Below are 22,466 nucleotides of genomic sequence, written 5' to 3'. Positions count from 1 at the left end.
TCACCGGCCCCATTAAGAGCGACTTCCGGGTCCGAATAAAAAGAAACAACACAGAGTGGAATTTTGCTCAAGGGGCGACCTCATCTACAGCTGCGGGAGGGCGACAATTTCTACCCCACAGAGTTTGGACAAGTTGAATTGATGGAAGGAGGTGGATAGGAGGCCAGCATGCATGGTGTTGAAATAATGGATTCTGGAAATGACAAAGACATGTATAATAATTTCAGCAGTGAAAGGATAAGATAGGGGTGGAGGCAGGCAGTGTTGCAGAGGTGCAAATAAGTGATTTGGTGATGGATAAGATTTTTTTTTTCTTTGGGGGGCAGGCGGGGGGTGGGTAAAGCTCACTCCATAATTGCAAATTGCTTTGTCTACCCTCAGAGTGTGGCCAGAGAGGGAAAATTAAGTCAGTAGCAATTGAGAGAACAGTTTCTGGCAAGGACCAAAAACAGTGGCTTCTTAATGTCAGGCTGGAGGAAATTAATACTTATTTGAGATTTGATGTCAAACAAGGATCCTGACAGCATGCAGGTGGTCGGGGAAAGTAGTAGATAGACAGACATGGGAATCACTGGCATGTATATTGAAGCTCATCCCATGTCTGTGGATGGTATCTCTGAGGGGCAGCATACAGATCAAGAGAGGGCCATGGATAGATCCTTTGGGGGCTCCAGTGCAGGGATGGGAAGCCACTCTGCACTGGCTGCATTTGGATATGTAGTGATGGAAGTATGCAAGGGCAGTTTCCCATGGAGCTTGACAAAGGAAGAGAGACATTGGAGGAGGGTCGTATGATCAGCTGTGCTAACTACTGAAGCTAACCCCTGGAGAACAAGGGGCAGAATATTAATTATCCTATTGGAAAAAGGGAAAAATTGCATTTAAAAAATGAAAAACAAAACTCTGCATTATTGTTGTTGCTTATCTTCAAGTGACATGGTGGGAGGACTGTCAATATTTTCTGTCTAACGTACCTGAGATCCACGAGCTCCTCGGAGATAACTGAGCAAGTCTCTCCCCTTCATAAGCTCCAGGAGTAAGAATTGTGGCTCATTCAGCAGGCATACGCCCAGCAGCTTAACTATGTGAGCATGATCAAAATGACTAAAACACAACAAATGCACACCATTAGAATTAATATTCCCAGTATTGCAGAACACAAAAAATACATCTGAAGTCAACAAAAAAAACAAGTAAATGTCATAAAGGACGAAACTAAAGTGTTGCGTTGTTTTTAAATGATCAGATAAAGGAAAATTGGAACAAATTGCTTATTTGGGGATAAGTGGATGGAAGGGACCTTTTGTCAAAAACATTTTTTTTGGCCCCATCCCTATTGCAAATAGTAAGGTGTGGATAAATAATGCCTGCAGACGTGTTTACAAATATGGATGAACCAATTCTATTTGCATATTATAATTTGAACATGCTATTGCCATGTGCCAAAAAATTAAATTCCAATTATACTTGTTCGTTATAGAAATTATGGCCAAAACGGGAATAAAGTAGTCAAAAATGCAGGCCTCATTATTTCACTGAGCCGCAGAACTATTTCACCCTATGGGAGAGATTTCCTTTATGCTCTTGTTGTAGTAATGTTCTTTATAAACACAGATATAAAAAACATTCCATTGAGAAACAAAAACTATACAGGAAAAGTGATCCATCCGTGGCTAAGTAAGTTAAGGAGAGCATTAGATTGAAAGAAGAAGATTATAATGTTGTGAAGAATAGTAGTAAGCCTGAGGATTGGGAGAGTTTCAGAAACCAGCAAAGGGTGACCAAAAAATTGATAAAAAGGGAAAAAATGGACTACGAGAGAAAACTAGCATGAAATATAAAAATAGATTGTAAGAGCTTCTACAAGTATGTAAAAAGGAAGAGAGTAGCAAAAGTAAACATTGGTCCCCGAGAGGCTGAGACAGGAGAAGTTATTATGGGGAATAAGGAAATGGCAGAAACGTTAAACAAATATTTTATATCTGTCTTCACGGTAGATGATGCAAATAGCATATCTAAAATAATGGGGAACCAAGGGGCTAATGAGGGGAGGAACTTAATGTAATTAGTATAAGTAGAGAAAAAGTATTAGAGAAACTAATGGGATTAAAAGCCGACATCCCCTGGACCTGACAGTCTACATCCTAGGGTTCTAAAAGAAGTGCTAAGAGATAGTGGATGCATTGGTTTCGATCTTTCAAAATTCTCTAGATTCTGGAATGGTCCCAGAGGTTTTGAAGATAGCAAAGTTAACACTGCTATTCAAGAAAGGAGGGAGAAAGAAAGCAGGAAACTACAGGCTAGTTAGCCTGACATCAGTCAGCGGGAAAATGCTGGAATCCATTGTTGACGAAATGGTATCAGGCATTTCGAAAATAATAACATGATTAGGCAGAGTCAACATGGTTTTAAGAAAGGGAAATAGTGTTTGACAAATTTATTAGAGTTTTTTGAGGATGTAAGTAGCAGGGTAAATAAAGGGGAACCAGTGGATGTAGTATATTTGTATTTCCAAAAAACATTTAATAAGGTGCCACATAAAAGGTTATTACATAAGATAAGAGTTCATGGGATTGGGCCTAATGTATTGGCATGGATAGAGGATTGGTTAATCTACAAAAAACTGACAGTAGGTATAAACGGGTCTTTATCAAGTTGACAGACTTTAACTAGTGGAGTGCCGCAAGGATCAGTGCTGGTGCATCAGCTATTTACAATCTATATTAATGACCTAGATGAAGGGACTGAGTATAATGTATCCAAGTTTGCTGACGATACAATACAAAGCTAGGTGGGACAGTAAGCTGTGAGGAGAACATAAAGCGTCTGCAAAGTGATATAGATAGACTAAGTGGTTGCGATTTCTCCACACGTGGCGGGATCGATGCGGCCGGGGTTATTGGCGGTGGAAAATCCGCTCTCTCCGGAATCTTCCCATGATTGAGCTTGTTAAGCCCGCCCTCCAGGCTTCCCAGCCAATTATGAGGAAGCCAGTCTGATGACGTCAATTGATGACGCATCATCAGCCAGTTTACTTAAAGGGACCATGCCCACATTGCTTTTGACAGTTCTTCCATCAGTGTCCTGCAGCATTGAGGTGCTGCAAACACTGACAAACACTGCACAAAGGTGCACGGCTGCACCCAGGCTCTCCCATGATTCCCTCCAGATGCTTATGGAGGGAGTCACTGCATGCAGGGAGGTTTTCTTCCCTTCCCATGGGCGGAAGGGACCTCCCCAGGACACCAACGCAGCCTGGTTGCACATTGCTCAGGAGGGCACATGCAGGGACGTCTTCAGGAGGAGGATGCAGTGCCACAAACCCTTCAATAATCTCAGCAGATCATGAAACGTTACAGCTAAGCCACACTCACCCTCATCACTCTGCCTTCCCTACTCTACCCCTGCACATCCTTTCTCACACCAACTTATTTTGCACCTCCACCCATCCCTCTCTCTCTCCCTATCTATCTACATTATCACTTCCGCATCTCACTAGCCACCCCTCACACTCGCCCTCATCTTTGTCCAATCATACCAAATAACAACACACAAGGGTAGGCACTTGGGTCCTTTAGCCAATGTTATGTATAGTTAATGTTGATGTATTGTCAAACATTGAATCTTTACTTTCAGGACTTTGCGTTCTTGGGCAGATTTGTGAGCACGTTTGGCAGTGGCTTAGTGAGTTGTAATGAACGAGACATAAGGGTACCCCCCACAATGGTGATAAGTGTGAAAGAAAAGGGTTGGACATTGCAGGATTGCTTTATGGAGCTGGTGTGGGGTGGTGCCAACCTGGCGCATCATGTGGTAGTCAGGGTGTACAGTGTCAAGTGAAGTAAATGTGGCCATGGTGAGGCCATCACTGGCCTCCCGGGCAGCATTGTGGTCGGGTGCTGATGCCCTGAGTACTGTGCAGCATCAGATGATTGCGGAGAAGGTTGGTGTTGTTGGTAGTGATGTTGGTGTTGGGGCTGATCGTGGTGAGATTTTTTGAAGGGCACTGATGCCGCTGGAATAGATGGCAGGTGAGGTAGAGATGACAGAAGCGCCCTGTCAATGGTGAGAGAGGTTGTTCCAAGGAGGTGACAGTGAAGAGAGAGTTCACTGCAAACACTTCCAAAGTGCGTACAGCTCAAATACTCTTCCAAAACCTGAAGGCTTTATCTTGACACTGGAAAGTGAGCAGCTGTGAAATGGCAGCTTTTATACCACTTCTGCAGCTGTCAACTAGCCAAAGCAATAGAGAGTCACAGAGAACCCGACTCCACTTACCTGGCATGAAACCTGAGGGATGGTAAAGCCTTCAAAAGGTTGGTAAAATTGTATGTACCTGCTTTTATGCCTCTTAACTAGCATTTAAGTACCTGTCCTGTCGCTTGCTGTTGGGTCGGCTATCTGAACGGCAACCTGACAGTTAAGAAACACACACGCAGGGGGTTCAGTGTGGACCCGCCTCCAAACCCACACTCGCAGGGCTGGGAAGATTCCGACCAGTGAGTGGGTAGTGTGGTGGCAGACAGAGTATAATGTAGGGAAATGTAAGTTTATTCACTTTGGTAGGAAGAATAGAAAAACAATCATTTTTAAACGGTGACAAACTTTTAAATGTTGGTGTTCAGAGAGATTTGGGTGTCCTTGTGCAAGAAACATAGAAAGCTAGCAAGAAATAAGGAAGGCAAATGGCATGTTGTCTTTTATTACATGGGGTTTGGAGTAAGGAAGCCTTGCTATAGTTGGACAGGGTCTTTATCTGAGGAAGGATATACTTGCCTTGGAGGGGGTGCAACGGAGGTTCAATAGATTGATTCCTGGGATGAGAGGGCTGTCTTATGATGAGTGATTGTGTAGAATGGGCCTGTACTCTATGGAGTTTAGGAGAATGAGAGGTAATCTCATTGAAACATGCAAGATTTTGAAGGGGATTGACAGAGTAGATGCTGAGAGGTTGTATTCCCTGGGTGGATTGTCTAGAACTAGGGGGCACAGTCTCAGGATAAGGGATAGGCCATTTAAGACCGAGATGAGAGGAATTTCTTCACTCAGAGGGTAGTGAATCTTTGGAATTCTTTGTCCCAGAGGACTGTGGATGCTAAGTCTCTGAATATATGCAAGGCTGAGAGAGGTAGATTTTTGGAGTCTAGGGAAATCAGAGGATATGGGGATCGGGCTGGAAAGTGGAGTTGAGGTCGATGATCAGCCATGATCTTATTGAATGGCGGAGTAGGCTCGAGGGGCCATAAGGCCTACTCCTGCTCCTATTTCTTACGTTTATGATTTTGCTGCACCGAGCATACAAAAGAAATTGTTCACATATATATAGAGATGGTTTGAAAAAGAATTTTAAATAACTGAGAATAAAAGCTGCATTATGAAAAACTCTTAGTATGGCCAGGTTGCTTGCTTTCTTCCTTGTTACCACTTTCTTCAATGTCCCTTGAAGCAGGCACACTGTATATGCTGCTGCTGTATCAGGTATCTGCCTGTCCTCCACTTACCACCATCCTCCCACACTCTGCCACCTCACGAAATATTTTCTGGCCCTCCTCTCTTCATAACTCATTTGGGCCCAACTCCAACTCTTGCAATATTTTCTACTCTCAAATAGATTTGATTGTTTACAAGTTTGAAATACAATCTAAGTAAGTCAGCACTTATGGGGCACTGTAGCTGTCAACATAAAATCATTAAGTTCTCCAACAAATTTCAACACGTAACACACCTTTTCTCTCCAACCTTAGAACGAGACAAACATGTCATGAGATAGTTTAAAAAATCCTACCTCATTAAATAGGCCTCTTTGAGGAATTCAGATTTTTCGTGATCTGTCGCCCCTTTTCTCAGTGTCTGGTAAGTAAATAATCACACTTGTGTGAAAATTGCATTGCAGCCTTGACTAATAACTTTGATGTGAATCTATTTATTTTAGTTGTTATCTCTAAATACTTATTTTTTTTGGGGGGGACACAAATTGTATCAGGGTAAATTTTTTTATTTCCCATGATGTTTGAGCACGAATGGGACATAGATAGCACACTAGTAATCGTGATGGAGGTTCCAAAGTTAGTCTTAATTAGAAATGCATGGTGAGTGCCATTCCAGGACTGGGTCTCCAACTGGGACCTTAGTCAATGAGGGCAGATACTAACCTACCTCATTCTTTCAGATTGACCCGCTGTATTTCCAAAATTTTGGGCTTTTATTTCAGATTTCTGGCATTTGCAGTTTTTCATTTTATTTCGGTTGGGAGTCTGGCTGCGATCTCCTGACACACAATGCAGCACTATCTCTCCTTCTTTCCTTTTACCGAACCCGCATTCTTACTGAACACTTACCTTTACAGCTACTCTGACATCTCCACTGCCGGGCCCCAAAATGTCTTCAGCTTTTCCTTCAAACACTTCTCCAAATGCTCCACTACCAAGAAAATTTTGCAAAGTGAGTTTCTCTCTTGGAAACAATGGAAGAGACTCGAGTTCCACCTGTGTGGGGAGGCAGCTAGACAAACACAAGAGATTATGTGAATTATTCATCACATTTTTATCCCCATACCTCAATTTTAAAGGCATTAATAATGAGTACTTTTGAGTTTCAAATAAGCCAGTCACAGTTATCACAGTTTAGCACCTTTAACATAAAAATCCACTGTAGAAGCTTCATAACTTGCCAGCAATCTAAATGTTCTAATCGCAAACTTTAAAGCATGAGCTCAGAGATTGTTCCAGAAAGTCTCTTTCAGCAGCACATAAATATCAAGGCTTGTGGAAGAGATACTGGTCACTGAGGGCAGCAATATTTGCTTTAGGTGCACAATGTGGCCCTCCTCCTGATCCACACAGCAGAAAACAACCCCAATAGGGCATCCATGCCATGTCTACGGCTCATAAATATCCATTTAACTAATATATAAATGAATCAGTGCTGTTGCTTAATGCACTTATTTCAACCTGCCTAGCTCCAGAAGAGTGTTCAGTCAATAAATGTCACTTCAATCTAATCAAATAATCATTATACAGCATGTGATGAATTCTGCTATCTTTCATTAGATTTACAATCATCTTGTCAAGGGTAAAATCAACATCCCATCCATCATGCTGTTCAGAAGCTAATTCATGCAGCAATATTAGAACTGAAAGGTATACAAGAGACCTGGGTAACTTGCTTTTTTTATCAAGGATGGCTTAGAAACTAATATCTAATAAAAATAAAAGAAGCTGAATTGTACCTCGAGGTATACCAGATGTTTGTCTGAATTACAGATGCGTTCATATCTCTGATCAAAGCCAATTCTAAATCTGGATTGTAGTTTACATGAAGAGTGGTTATGTCTCCCTTTTGTTTGTCATGCTTTGCATTTTGGGCTGGTAAATGTTAAGAAAATTACATTTTATAAAGAACTAATATCTAACAATTCAAAGTGAATCTTTATTAACAAGTGAAACTCTGGCCTTGATTTTAACCTGGGGTGAAAGACGAGCATGGGGGGCACGCACCCTGACTCAGCGGCGCGAGGCCTGGGCTAATTTAAGTCCCGGACCTCATTAACATAGCCCAGAATCCAACTGTTTCCCGAACCTGGCAAGAATGACTCGGAGCTGGCAGGCAGGGGCGAGGCGAGTGCGACAGAAGGCCACCATTTGGGACTGCTCCAATGAAAGTGGGGAGCTCCAGACACAATCGTGGTTGGGAAGGCCTTGTATTACTTGTGGGGCTTGGAGGGGCCTTCCTGCTCTTCCTGGCCCACAAGGAAACCTTGAAATAATTTTATTTATTCGGGCCTCTCCTGGAGCCTCTCATGCCAGCTTCACTGGGCACAATCTTTTAGTCATCTGTCCTGATAGCTCCTTCTGTGGCTCGGTGTCAACATTGTGTTAAATTGATATCACTCTTGTTAAGCACCTTGGGATGTTTGCTACATTAAGTGCGCTATATAAATGCAAGTTGTTGTTGTTGGACACCGAGGGCAAGTTGCGCATCCCGGGGTTAAAATAATGTCAGAGTCTAAATGACATCAGCAGATCCAAACTTTTCCATTTCAATTAAACCTTTGCCTACCTGGGGCAAGGACGTTGCTCACTGCCCGAAATGTGCCTGTTAAAATGGCACAGGGCGCAAGTGTGGTTTGTACAAGATGAGCACCACGCTACCGATATTTTAAACCCTGCACACCCTGTTCCGGTCAGACACCGGGGTGAAAAATCGGGCCTTAGATATATATATATATATCACATATATCTGTTTCAGAGTTCTTTAAATAACCTAGAATGACTCAATTTATCTTGCAAACAATATACTATCTTTCAAACAGAGTATCTTGCAAACTCACCGTAAACTGCTATGGAAATACAGAAGACTGCCATTATAACTGTAGCACAGACAGGTCCAAGTACTAGCTGGACAAGATTTTCGTGAGGTTCTGTTGACACATTGTTTGGATAGTTTATACAAAACATTTTCAATATAAGATTTGCTTATGCCGCTATGTACTTTTGCATACACAAACTCTGCATACCTCCCTAATGCAATAAAGTCCTTTTAAACTGAAACACATTCACTGGATTAAAGTGTAGACAAAACATGCACTAGTATGTTTGAGAAATATGAATACTTTTGAAAGCAATTTTATAAATATTTCTTTTATAAAGCAAAAAGATAAGTTCAGACTTTGAATGGATTACAAAAATTAGTCCTTTTTAGGCTTTCCTGCAAACAGCCAACTTTTAAAATTAGAACAATATACCGATACTGGACTGCTAGAGTTTGACAAGGCAGAAACTAGTAGAATATGGAGGGGACAAAATTGCCCTCGGCCCCAAACGGGGTGCACCTTCTGTTTTTTTTTTTAAAAAGCGTTATGTCTGCTGCAATGCATGGGGTGGACAATCCGGGGAAATTCTGCTCTTTTTTTGGAGCGGGGCTGATGTACGGTCGTCAGTGGGGCAGAAATGCCAGCGGGTCGGAACGGTCGTCGCTCCGAGTCACCATCGCTGCGCTGATGATAAACGTCAGCACGGCGTGGATGTGCCGCGTCACGCTGACACATCACAGTTAAAGGGGCGGGCCACTGCGAACCCTGCAGCCACTTCAGTGGCAAACACTGAGCCACCAGGGAGGGTTTCAGCAGGGTCACAGGCCCGGTACCCAAGAAGGGCTGCCAGGCTGCCTGTTGACAGCCCGGCCGAACCCGTGGCCACCACTGTCAGGCCGAATTGACAGTCAGCCGACAATCAAAATAGAATGGCGGCCGCGACAGTGCATCCTCCCCTTTTAAGGGCGGACGCGCCGCCCAGCCACAAGAAGCTTCCCGCCGGAGAAAGCGGTCGGGGTCACCGAGCGCCGGCCAATCTGCTCCCACAGGGCAATTTCCCACGCGGGGCGGAAATGGGGTCACCACCGGTCGGTAAGGGATCGGTGCGTGTCCAACGAGATGGGACGACAGACGGGGCGGTTCTGTACACTATTCCAAAAATAAACGAGAGCAATTTTCAAAATGGCAGCCCCTTCGTGCCGACTGAGCGGCGAGTCCTTACCGACCTGTCGTCTCTTATAGAAAGGGACAATTTTGGCCCTGGAGAGTTTAAAAATAAAATTCAAGTTACATATAAGCCTAGAAATTGCTATTTGTAGTATTACCAGCCACATGCTTCATGTGGTTGTGTGATATCTTTCTGTCCAATGCTTTAATCCATTTATTTTAAAAGGGATTAATGCCTCCGTCAAGATAGCAGGCAGAGAATGTCATATTAAACGTTCATGTGATAATATCACAGGCAGTAATTTCTGGACTTTAATCTCTACCTCCCAGGGGATTTGCAGGATCTTGGAGACAGCATTGGTGGTATTTCTCCAGCGATTTGAGGTGTCTACTGTATATGGTCCATGTCTCTGAGCCATATAGGAAGGCAGGTATCACTACAGCCCTGTAGACCATAAGCTTGGTGCAAGATTTGAGGTCCTGGTCTTCAAACACTCTCTTCTTCAGGCAACCGAAGGCTGCACTAGCGCACTGGAGGCGGCGTTGGACCTCGTCGGCGATGTCTGCCCTTGCTGACAGCAGGCTCCCGAGGTATGGAAAGTGGTCCACGTTGTCCAAGGCCGCGCCATGGATTTCGATGACCAGGGGGCCGTGCTGTGTGGCGGGGTCAGGTCAGTGTTCTCGATCAGGCCAATATCTCCAGCATCGAAGCACCGACCACACTCTACCAGCTCCGGTGGGCGGGCCACATCGTCCGCATGCCCGACCCAAGACTCCCAAAGCAAGCGCACTACTCGGAAATCCTACACGGTAAGCGATCCCCAGGTGGGCAGAGGAAACGTTTCAAGGACACCCTCAAAGTCTCCTTGATAAAGTGCAACATCCCCACTGACACCTGGGAATCCCTGGCCAAAGACTGCCCTAAGTGAAGGAAGAGCATCTGGGAGGGCGCTGAGCACCTAGAGTCTCGTAGCCGAGAGCATGCAGAAATCAAGCACAGGCAGCGGAGGGAGCGTGCGGCAAACCAGTCCCACCACCCTTTGCTTCAACGACTCTCTGTCCCACCTGTGACAGAGACTGTAATTCCTATATTGGACTGTACAGTCACCTGAGAACTCACTTTTAGAATAGAAGCAAGCCTCCTCGGTTTCGAGGGACTGCCTATGATGATGATAATCTCTACCAATGTGGTAACAGTTCAGTACTTACATCCCCGATCATCCATTCTATACTCACCGACACAATGAGAATCCTAGTTACTTATTATTCAGAATCAACATAACTTTTGCCATCTAACAAAATCTGAATTCTCTAGAATAACTAATCTTGGATGCTAACCACTAATTAAAATAACCACATGATCACACAGTATCACAGCATCTTGAAGTACTAGCATACTGATTGGAGGCAAGGTGTGTTTATGTCTACAGCTCCCTATATAGTGAGTTCCAGATTTCATCCAAACCCTGCCTTCTGATTTAAGAGGTATTGACAGAAGTCTGTGAACAGTTACAGCATGCAAAATCAAAAATTATAAAATGAAACAAAAAAATAAACACAAGAGATTGCACAACCAGCGTATGAAATTTTATACATAAATATTTTTCAATAGTTTGCACCATTTAACAACCACAAAATGCTTCAATGAAACATTTTTTGATTTATATAGGCCTGGATTTTGCGGTCGACGGTGTACCTACGGAGTATGCTGCTGGCATCGAATAGAATGCAAACTTACCTGATGGGGTCCCTCCTTCGCGCACTTGCTGTTTGACGCCGTGTCTGAGAGGATCCCTTGGGTGCAGTGTGTGTGGAAGCGTACCTGGGATCACATGGGCTGTTGCTCCAATCATCAAACAGAAGGTCTATCATTCATTTATGATCTCCATAAGGGGGGAAAAACCTTCATTCCTAGACCCTTTCGGGATAAACATCTATATTTTCTGTTTGGATTTTTATTAAGCTTCTGCTCCACATAGATGCAACAAAAACATTTTTAAATCGATGTGACAACCATTTCCTCTGAACTTTCCATGGACAAAATCCTTAACTGCTTCCATTTCCAGCCTCATAACTTTTTTTAATTACCTGGATTTATCAGGGCGTTTCTCCTTATGCTGTGGAAACAGGCCCTGTGGCCGTTTGCACCAGCTGTAAAATCTTTGCACAGAATTGCTGGTCAGTTGTTGGGCAATTAGCACAACGCCGCACCAGCAATTAGACTTTCAATGCTAGTGTGGTGCAGGTGCGGATGATCTGTCAAGTCGGAACTTGACAGATCACAAGTTCGGGATTTAGCGCAAGCGCATGCAGAAATCCCGAACTTGTTGTCCATCTGAAAGGCGGTATGATGCGTACTCTGAGTTTTCCATCAAACCCACTGCAAATCTTGGCCCATAATAATTGATCAATTTGGAAAAACCTTATTCAATAATTTTTTATAATGTCTAAGATCTAAAACGCAGTATAATTTCTCACCATAAATTTTCATGATGATTTCCCCATTTATGTCACTGAATTCACCCATGCCGATGCCATTAACTGCCACGACTCGCATATGATAAAACCCACTGAAGCGCTGGTTACGCCAAGCACAGATTGTATTATTGCAGGGCCCATGATAGAGAGTGATCCATTCATCAGAACTGTTCAATCTCTGTAAGCCTGTCCCGTTTTGGGAATTCCTGTAAAAGAAAAGTATTTTTAACCTTTATCTATGAAACTCTGAATTGGAGCTCCCTTGAACATTCAGTTTTCAAAAACAGTGTATAATTGCACCATAAAAACAAATTGGTTCCAGGTTCAATTCAACTAAGTGAGCTGACCTCCATCAGAGTGCTATAATTAGCACTATTGGGCTGGGGAAAGGAGAATCGTGTTCGTAATCCAGTAACCCCTGCCGGAAAATAGAGGGCAACAAAGACCATGAAAAATGTACAGCTGATAGATATCACTTGGAGTGAGCTTTGGTGTCTGGCAGAAAAAGTGATGTCTAGCATGCGTGACCAGTCTCCTGCATTATTTGTCATGAGGAGATCGAAGTCCAAGTCAATTTAGGTCAGCACCAATTTGGGTAGATTTTAAAAATCGAGCACCCTGGGCCAGCCCGCTGGCACCAGGCTGTCGAAATATCGCAAGGCCCGGCTGAACCAGACAGACGTCATCTGTTTTCTTTCAGTTTGTTTTTCTTGATGAGATGAAAGAAAAATTATGAAGCAAATATGAGCAGATTGGTTTAAGTTCAATGATAGTAAAATATTTCTTCACATTTAAAAATTAGCTGGAATGGTGAACATTAATCAATATTTACTGCAATAGATGCTAAAAAATGTAATTCAAATTTTATTTTGCCAATTTTTGTTCCCTCATCTTCCAAAGGCCATTGCTCAGCCCCAGATATTAACTTCCACATAGTGTGAGATGTTCGGCAGAATATAATTTTGCTCACTCTTTTCGTGCTTCATTCTATAATTCTTGCTTGGTTGCTGTAATGTAAGCACCTGTGAGTATGCGCTCAGGTTTGTAGAGCTGTTGCTGTGGGGAGATCCCGTCCGAACTGACCCCCGTCTGGACGGAATTCCTCATCGGTGCCAAACCCCGGAACCTCCCTCGGGAGCCGGCACCTCACAACTTGAGCCGCCTCGGGGAAATCCTCTCCGTGCCTTTCAGTTCTGCGCGGAGGGGTTTCCTGCACGGGCTGCTCCTGCACACTCTCAACCTTGCCATCCTCGTCTGCCGTCCAGACACGCCATGGCGTACCATCTTGCCATCCGGAGGAGGCGGGGGTCCCCGATGGAGTGCACTCTATGCGGGAGTCCTCCCACTATTTATCGGGGACTTGGCCTGGAGGGTGGTGCACGGAGCAGTCCTGTGCGATAAATTTTTAAGTCGGTTCACGGGCTCCCAGGCCGCCTGCAATTTCTGCGGTCTGGAGGAGTCCATGTTCCATGTTTTTATTGAATGTACGAGGTTGCATTATTTAAAGGGGCTGCTCCTCAATTTCTGTTGTACTTCAGTCCCATGCTCCTGATCTTTGGGCACCCTGTGCGGAGGGGAGCGGGTAGGTCTGAGGGCCTCCTCTTGGGACAGCTCCTGGGCACGGCCAAGGGTGCCATCAGCCGGTCCAGGCAACGGGCGGTCGAGGGGGTCATTCTGCCTGACTGCCTGCCTCTCTTCCGTGTGTACATCCGAGCCAGGGTGTCCTTAGAGATGGAGCACGTGGGGTCCACCGGTACGCTCGCGGCCTTCGGGGCCTTCCGTGAGAGGTGGGCGCCGGAGGGACTGGAGTGCATCATTACCCCCGGCAACCAAATTTTAATTTGATTTTATATGTTAAGGTTTAATTTGTTTTATTGCCGGTTTTAGTGTCCCCCTCCTCTTTTATAGGGGGCACTTGTAAAAATGTATGCTTTTTTTGCCCAAAATACCTCCCACAAAACACACAAAAAAATACAAGAAAAACCCCAAAAAAGGGCCTTGAAAAATGTTTGGAGTGTCCCCCAGATCTGGCGGGCTCCTGATTTAATTGTTTATTTATGTTTCCAATCAAAAGAGTGTAGAGCTGTTGCTGTGGGGGGGATCCCGTCCGAACTGACCCCCATTCGGACGGAATTCCTCATCGGCGCCAAGTCCCGAAACCTCCCTCGGGAGCCGGCACCTCACAATTGAGCCTCCTCTTGGAAATCCCCTCCGTGCCTTTCAGTTCTTCGCGGAGGGGTTTCCTGTACGGGCTGCTCCTGCACACTCTCAACCTTACCATCCTTGTCTGCTGCCCGGACACGCCATGGCGCACCATCTTGCCGTCCGGAGGAGGCGGGGGTCCCCGATGGAGTGCACTCTACGTGGGAGTCCTCTTGGGAACTTGGCCTGGAGGGTGGTGCACAGAACAGTCCCAATGCAATAAATTTTTAAGTTGGTGCACGGGCTCCCAGGCCGCCTGCAATTTCTGCGGTCTGGAGGAGTCCGTGTTCCATGTTTTTATGGAATGTGTGAGGTTGTCGCCCCTATTCCATTATTTGAAAGGACTGCTCCTCAAATTCTGGCTGCACTTCAGTCCCACACTCCTGATCATTGGGCACCCTGTGCGGAGGGGAGTGGGTAGGTCCGAGGGCCTCCTCGTAGGACTGCTCCTGGGCACGGCCAAGGGTGCCATCAGCCAGCGGACGGTCGAAGGGGTCGTTCAGCCCGACTGCCTGCCTCTCTTCCGCGGTTACATCTGAGCCAGGGTGTCCCTGGAGATGGAGCACGCAGTGTCCACCGGTACACTCGCGGCCTTCCGCGAGAGGTGGGCGCTGGAGGGACTGGAGTGCATCATCACACCCCCGCAATCAAATTTTAATTTGATTATTAGTGTTTAAAGTTTAACTTGTTTTATTGTCGGGTTTTAGTTTCCCCCCCCCCCCTTTTAGCCAGGGGGCACTTGTAAAATTTGTATTTTTCAGTGCCCAAAAAAAACCAAAAACAAAAAAAAGGGCACTTAGTGTTTAGAGTGTCCCTCCCCCTTTAATCAGGAGGCACTTGATTTATGTTTATTTTTGTTTTCTACAAAAATAGTTGTAGAGCTGTTGCCGTGGGAGATCCCATCCGAACTGACCCCCATTCGGACGGAATTCCTCATCGGCACCAAGCCCCGAAACCTCCCTCGGGAGCCGGCACCTCACAATTGAGCCTCCTCTTGGAAATCCCCTCCGTGCCTTTCAGTTCTGCACGGAGGGGATTCCTGTACGGGCATCTCTTGCACACTCTCCACTATGACATCCTCGTCTGCCATCCGGACACACCATCGTACCATCCGGACGAGGCGGGGTAACCAATGGAGTGCGCTTTCTATGCGGGAGTCCTCTCTTTATTTATTGGCGACTTGGCCTGGAGGGTGTTGCACAGAGCAGTCCCGTGCAAATCGGTTTTTACGTCAGTTCACGGACTCCCAGGCCACCTGCAATTTCTGCGGTTTGGAGGAGTCCGTGTTCCATATCTATGTTCAATGTGTGAGGTTGCAACCCCTCTCAATATTTGAGGGGGCTTCTCCTCAAATTCTGGTTGCACTTCAGTCCCATGCTCCTGATCTTTGGGCATCCTGTACGGAGGGGAGCGTGCAGGTCGGAAGGCCTCCTCGTAGGCCTGCTCCTGGGCACGGCCAAGGTGGCCATTAACCGGTCCAGACAGCGGGCGGTCGAGGAGGTCGTTCAGCCAGACTGCCTGCCTCTCTTCCGCGGTTACATCCGAGCCAGGGTGTCCCTGGAGATGGAGCACGCAGTGTCCATCGGTACGCTTGCGGCCTTCCGTGAGAGGTAGGTGCCAGAGGGACTGGAGTGCATCATCACCCCCGGCAATCAAATTTTAATTTGATCCCAGATGTTAAAAGTCTAATTTGATAACATTTGTTGCTTTTAGTGCCCCTTCAATTGAGTTGAGTTTAATGGAATTGAGTAAATATATTTACTAAAATGTGAGTAAATACAGATCTCAACTCCATCACATACCTCAAATGTGCCCAGTTACATCGCGCCAGGGTATGGAGCACGCGGTGTAGCCTTCCACGAGAGGTGGGCACTGGAGGGACTGGAGTGCATCACCCCTGGCAACCAAATTTTAATTTGACCGTTTAATGTCCAAAGTTTAATTTGTCGGTTCCACTGCCCCTTTTAAGGGGGGGCACTTGATATATAGTTTAATTAAAATAGTTGTAAAGCTGTTGCATTGTGAGTGGCTTAGCTAGTCACGTGATGTTCACAAGACTCAATAAAACCCCAGTCAGTTGGGTCTAGGTCATCCACGATGAGGTATGCAGTTGTGTGCCTAGTGGATGAACTGGTAATGTGTAGTGTGATTGTTAAACCTTTGTTAATAAACCAACTAGTTCTTAACAGCAATGTGTGGCTATGAATTCTTAAACAAAGAAGCCATGAAGCAAGAACACTACAGTTGCCAACTGCACTCTGTCTAGTGAGAGGCTTCAAAATCTACCTCATTGTCTAAACTCAGATATTAAGAATAGCAACTTGGATGAAGTACTGGAAGACAATTGGCAACTAAGGAATCTTACATTTTTAAGTTCATCAATGTGAGGGATGTTAGTGAGAGGAAATGAATGCCCACTTTGAACACCCAATGCGAGTCTCAAGCACTCACAGTACAAGTACAGCATAGTTAGATGCAAAGTTCCCTTTATTCTGCCACAACAATATAACTTAGTCCTAACTTCAACTGCCTTTCCTCCCTCCCTCATTTCTACTGCACCACTAGAATCATTTCCTAAACAGCCTCCTTGAATAAAAATGCTAAATCAAGGGCAGTGTTATGCTGTGGCCCCAAACTCATCAGTAACTAACTCCAATGCTCAAACTCACTTAATCTGGTTTATTCGCAAATCAAAATGGCAGAATCAATATTGAAACAAGTGGCAATATGACTGATAGATATTTCACTTTTATTCAGATCATAAACTTATTGTAAAAAGCATTAGCAATGAAAGCTAGCGGGGCAACATCTTTTGAAACACTGTTTATAGTACATCCAAATGCAGAATGGAATTGAGTAAATATATTTACTAAAATGTGAGTAAATACAGATCTCAACTCCATCACATACCTCAAATGTGCTGAAATGTTGCAATTGTGAAGTTTTACCTGAACACACCAACATATTTTAGAAGTGTGATTAACTTTGCATATAATGTCCTTTTTGTTAAGTCTTCATCTCTGTTGCCTATGCTGAATAAAAGATTGAATTAGCTCTGTCACAAACATTCCCTATTGGCTGATTTATAGTTGTAAAAATCCTAATCCAACATAATATTTATTGGTAAGTTAGTTATGTAATTTATGAGGCTCCAACTTGTATAAATCGTGCATCACTTTCAAGGTGCATGGCTTTCTAATGTTTAAGAGGATCACATATAATAAGCTTTACACTTAAGTGATTTTCCCCCATTCTGATGAATTATAAACTTACTGGGCCTGCAGAATGTAGTGCGTTATATTATTCCCATTATCATCTGCTTTAGTCCAGTTGATATCATCCTGAATGGTATAAGGTGAACCTGGTTTTCCTGGTACACCAGCTAAAAACAAAGAACAAATCTGATGATTGCATAATATCAGTGAAACATGAATGAGGAAATAACTGCTACATCACGGTATAATTAATATGCATCCATCAATGTGGAGTATTCAATAAAGAAAGTACAATAATGCTTCTAAACAATCCACTATTAAGCTGTCAATACCAACATGGTTAATCTATGTGCCTTTAGTCCAGAAATGTGCAATAGTCTTTTGCAGGACTACTGCGCTGACATGGTCTAACAGTTTAGGGCGTTCAGAAAAGCACACAACAAAACTATGATGCTTATATTCCCGATTCCAGGAATGAGGCACTTCAGTTACATTGATAGACTGGAGAAGTTGGGGTTGTTCTCCTTGGAGCAGAGGAGATTGAGAGGAGATTTGAAAGAGGTGTTGTAAATCATGAGGGGCCTAGACAGAGTAGATACAGAGAAACTGTTCCCATTGGCAGAAGGGTCGAGAACCAGAGGACACAGATTTAAGGTGATTGGCAAAAGAACCAAAGGCAATGTGAGGAAATTTTTTTTTTTTTTTTTTTTTTTTTTACACAGTGAGTAGTTAGGATCTGGAATACACTGGTGGTGAAGGCAGACTCAATCTTATATTTCAAAAGGGAATTGGGTAAGCATCTGAAGGAGAAAAAAATACAGGGCTCGAGGGAAAGGGCGGGGGAATGGGACGAGCGGAGAATCAGCAGGGCTCGACGGGCCAAAAGGCCTTCTTCTGTGCTATAACCATTCTATGATTCTACGAGAGTTATAAGTAAAAGTCAAAACTGTTAAAGCATCAAGGCAATCTCTGTCTGAGAGTCCTGACCACAGGCTCCCACATATTATACTTCCAATCATTACTGCTCCCCCACAGAAAGGTGGCAAATGGAGCCCAGTCACTTCACCTCTGGGATACAGGGAAACTAGATAAGAGTTGACCAAAAGCTGAACTTGTGTGCCTCCTAGAAACCAGTTGCACGACAGCATTTCCAGAGACCTTTCAGCGGGTAGTGCATGGGCAGGAGGACCATGAAAATCAGTAAAGAAAAACTGGGAGTCTCACCCCTGTAAACATAAGAACATAAGACTAGGAGCAGGAGTAGGCCATTTGATCCCTCGAGCCTGCTGTGCCATTTAATAAGATCATGGCTGATCTGATCATGGACTCAGCTCCACTTTCCTGCCCGCTCCCTATAACCCTTTATTCCCTTATCGCTCAAAAATCTGTCCATCTCCACCTTTAATACATTCAATGACCCAACCTCCACAGCTCTCTGGGACAGAGAATTCCATAGATTTACAACCCTCAGAGAAGAAATTCCTCCTTATCTCAGTCAAGAAAAAGATCACAGCTATGGTTGTATAGTGATTACGTTACTAGACTTGTAATCCATAGATTGCAAGTTCAAATCCCACCATGGCCATTTGAGAATTTGAATTCAGAAAAAGTAGTTGAAAAATTACTGCAAATCAACAATACAAAAGTAAAATATTGCGGTTGCTGGAATCTGGAATAAAAACAGAAAATGCTGGAAATCTCAGCGGGTTGGGCAGCATCTGTGGAGAGAAAGCAGAGATAATGGGCACAATTTTTCCCAAAGCTATTTTTTGCCGTATTTGAAGAGTTATGCCCGTTTTTTGGGAGCCTAGGTACGCCAAAAAAAATGTTCTCAGTTTCCCCGTTGGATTTCTTCATTTTGGTGCAGCCTAACCTGTCCTTTCGTTTTGGGATGGAGCCTTGATCTGCGCCAAACTGATCGGGTTGTCACAGTAATCAAGGACACAATGCGAGCTAAGGCTGGAAAGTTAAACATACAGCCAGCTCCCAACACATTAAAACACATTGCAGAACTGACCTCCAATTATTAAAGTTCCCCCCACCCTCCCGGCCGATGCCGGTGCTGATCTCCGTCCCTATCCCAGGCGGAAGGGCCTCCCGGTCTGCTTCCCCCGCCGGCTCTAAGCCTCGAGTGCCTTGCCGGTGCTGGTCCCACTCCCCCATCCCTAACCGAAGGGCTTGCCAGTCCTGTTTTCCCTGACTAACTAACTGAGTTATGCTGGTACAAATTGATTGGAGAAACTGTTTTTTTTTTTAAACTTAGGCCAATAAAAGCAGCCTGCTCCAAAAAAACAGCGCAAATCACTGTGGAAAATTGAGCCCAATGTTTCAGGTCTGACGAAGGGTCATCGACCAGAAACATTAACTCTGCTTTCTCTCCACAGATGCTGCCTGACCCACTGAGATTTCCAGCATTTTCTGTTATTACTGTAAAACATCAGTTCACCTTCTCTCATTACTCCAACAGAAATACATATCTAGACTGTCTGCAGAAATAATGCTCTGATGTTGATACAAGTTAAATTTGTGTTAGCATTTATTGACGGTAAATGGGGGTAAATTTAATTTTCACTGCTTGATTTTGAAGGAAATGAAAATTATGCAGGTTCTATAAAGGGTGGGCGATCCACTCCACCAGTTTATCACCCCATGGTGAAAGTAAAAATGACCCCCAATGTGTTCATCGGCAAAAACAATTATAATTCCTTTAAAATAATTTTGAAAATTAAGACATTTTAGTAGAATAGTTAAATAAAAAATAAGACTTGGACCAACAAACTGGAACAATGCAGCCAAAAATGAAAATATAACCAACAGTTATTTCTCATTTTATTGTACATAAACCGAGCAGATGGCTCGCACAATGTTGGTCGCCAGCAACTGCTGGAAATAAAGGTGTTAACAAATTGTTTTAAAGGATGCAATCACAGATTAAAAACTTGTTATTTGATGATTGCGTCTTTGAAACTTTCAAAAGAGCATTTCTGATTGTTTATATATTAATGATCCTTTTTATAATACTTTGTGCTTCAACACAAAAGTAAGTAAATGGAACAACAGTATTCAAGATACAGCTGCAAAAGATTGCTTAATTATATTTTCAAATCATCTTTCAGTCCAATATAAAACCTTCTGGCCGAGGACATTTCAGACTGCACATAAAATCCAAGTGCAATATTAATATTTTTCGAACAGATGATTTCAATCCCATCATTACCTTTTGTCTTAAGTGCCTGCACAGCAGATGTGCACGAAACGTTTGTTTTGTAAGTAACGACTGTTCTCAGTGCATATATTCTCGATGGATGAAGACCTAGAATAACGCAACTGAAATTTCCCTCAATGGAGCAGTTCACTTGCGCTTGTTTCCAGGTTTCCCTGCTGGTGTCCTTGTTAAAGAAAAAATATACAGCAGACAATTAAAACTGCAGTCATAGGCAAGAGCAAATGTAGCAAAGTAGTCTTGCAATACTTCCAGTAAAGTAACAGTAGCTACATGAAAAACTAACACTAACAATATACACCAAAAAATAACAATGCTTTAACAAAAAATGCGTGTGTGTGTTAATCTCCTACAACATTCCACAATTAACTTCTTTGAGGATGCCTGTATTGCAACAATTATTATAGAATGCTCATTATTACCCTGTCGCACCATCAGATTGGGTTCCCCCTCCACCCAGTGAGTTTTCCACCTCATCTGGGATTATCTGGAGAGATGCCATGTAAAGGCACTTAGAGGGAGCAAATGTCACAAAATCAAGTCAATCCACACCTGTTTCACATCCTATTAGTAGCTAGCTCACAGTAGTACCAAAAAGAAATATGAGAATATTGCCTTCCCATTAATAAGACTTCAGTTGTATTCTCCATTTGGGTTCACAAATCAAATATGTGTAGAATGAATATCTAGCCGTGATTTCATATACCCACGCTTTCAGCAGGGATCACTAAACAGCAAGTGGGAGGATGCCTTGCTGATACTTAGGGGGTTGACTGTGGATGGGCAATGGCAGACATTTAGAGACCGCATGGATGAATTACAACAATTGTACATTCCTGTCTGGCGTAAAAATAAAAAAGGGAAGGTGGCTCAACCGTGGCTATCTAGGGAAATCAGGGATAGTATTAAAGCCAAGGAAGTGGCATACAAATTGGCCAGAAATAGCAGCGAACCTGGGGACTGGGAGAAATTTAGAACTCAGCAGAGGAGGACAAAGAGTTTGATTAGGGCAGGGAAAATGGAGTACGAGAAGAAGCTTGCAGGGAACATTAAGGTGGATTGCAAAAGTTTCTATAGGTATGTAAAGAGAAAAAGGTTAGTAAAGACAAACGTAGGTCACCTGCAGTCAGAATCAGGGGAAGTCATAACGGGGAACAAAGAAATGGCAGACCAATTGAACAAGTACTTTGGTTCGGTATTCACTAAGGAGGATACAAACAACCTTCCGGATATAAAAGGGGTCAGAGGGTCTAGTAAGGAGGGGGAACTGAGGGAAATCTTTATTAGTCGGGAAATTGTGTTGGGGAAATTGATGGGATTGAAGGCCGATAAATCCCCAGGGCCTGATGGACTGCATCCCAGAGTACTTAAGGAGGTGGCCTTGGAAATAGCGGATGCATTGACAGTCATTTTCCAACATTCCATTGACTCTGGATCAGTTCCTATGGAGTGGAGGGTAGCCAATGTAACCCCACTTTTTAAAAAAAGGAGGGAGAGAGAAAACAGGGAATTATAGACCGGTCAGTCTGACCTCAGTAGTGGGTAAAATGATGGAATCAATTATTAAGGATGTCATAGCAGTGCATCTGGAAAATGGTGACATGATAGGTGCAAGTCAGCATGGATTTGTGAAAGGGAAATCATGCTTGACAAATCTTCTGGAATTTTTTGAGGATGTTTCCAGTAAAGTGGACAAAGGAGAACCAGTTGATGTGGTATATTTGGACTTTCAGAAGGCTTTCGACAAGGTCCCACACAAGAGATTAATGTGCAAAGTTAAAGCACATGGGATTGGGGGTAGTGTGCTGACGTGGATTGAGAACTGGTTGTCAGACAGGAAGCAAAGAGTAGGAGTAAACGGGTACTTTTC

At 43.8% G+C, this 22,466-nt stretch overlaps 1 protein-coding gene across 1 annotated transcript in view; it reads right to left on the bottom strand.

Moving 5' to 3' along the window:
- Positions 1-22,466, bottom strand: part of LOC139275555 (proto-oncogene tyrosine-protein kinase ROS-like) — a 177,419-nt gene that overhangs the window by 35,634 nt on the left and 119,319 nt on the right. The window contains exons 27-33 of the mRNA XM_070892724.1: positions 20,591-20,762; positions 17,432-17,540; positions 11,957-12,162; positions 7,229-7,364; positions 6,339-6,501; positions 5,786-5,850; positions 975-1,104 (exon numbers count right to left, since the gene is read on the bottom strand). Coding sequence (XP_070748825.1) covers positions 975-1,104; positions 5,786-5,850; positions 6,339-6,501; positions 7,229-7,364; positions 11,957-12,162; positions 17,432-17,540; positions 20,591-20,762 — 981 coding nt within the window. The remainder of the gene's footprint in view (positions 1-974; positions 1,105-5,785; positions 5,851-6,338; positions 6,502-7,228; positions 7,365-11,956; positions 12,163-17,431; positions 17,541-20,590; positions 20,763-22,466) is intronic.

This window comes from Pristiophorus japonicus, chromosome 11 (genome assembly GCF_044704955.1).
Source record: "Pristiophorus japonicus isolate sPriJap1 chromosome 11, sPriJap1.hap1, whole genome shotgun sequence".
In the NCBI taxonomy this organism is placed as follows: domain Eukaryota; kingdom Metazoa; phylum Chordata; class Chondrichthyes; family Pristiophoridae; genus Pristiophorus; species Pristiophorus japonicus.
Note: the sequence above shows the minus strand (reverse complement) of the source record. Positions and strands in the feature narration are given on the sequence as shown.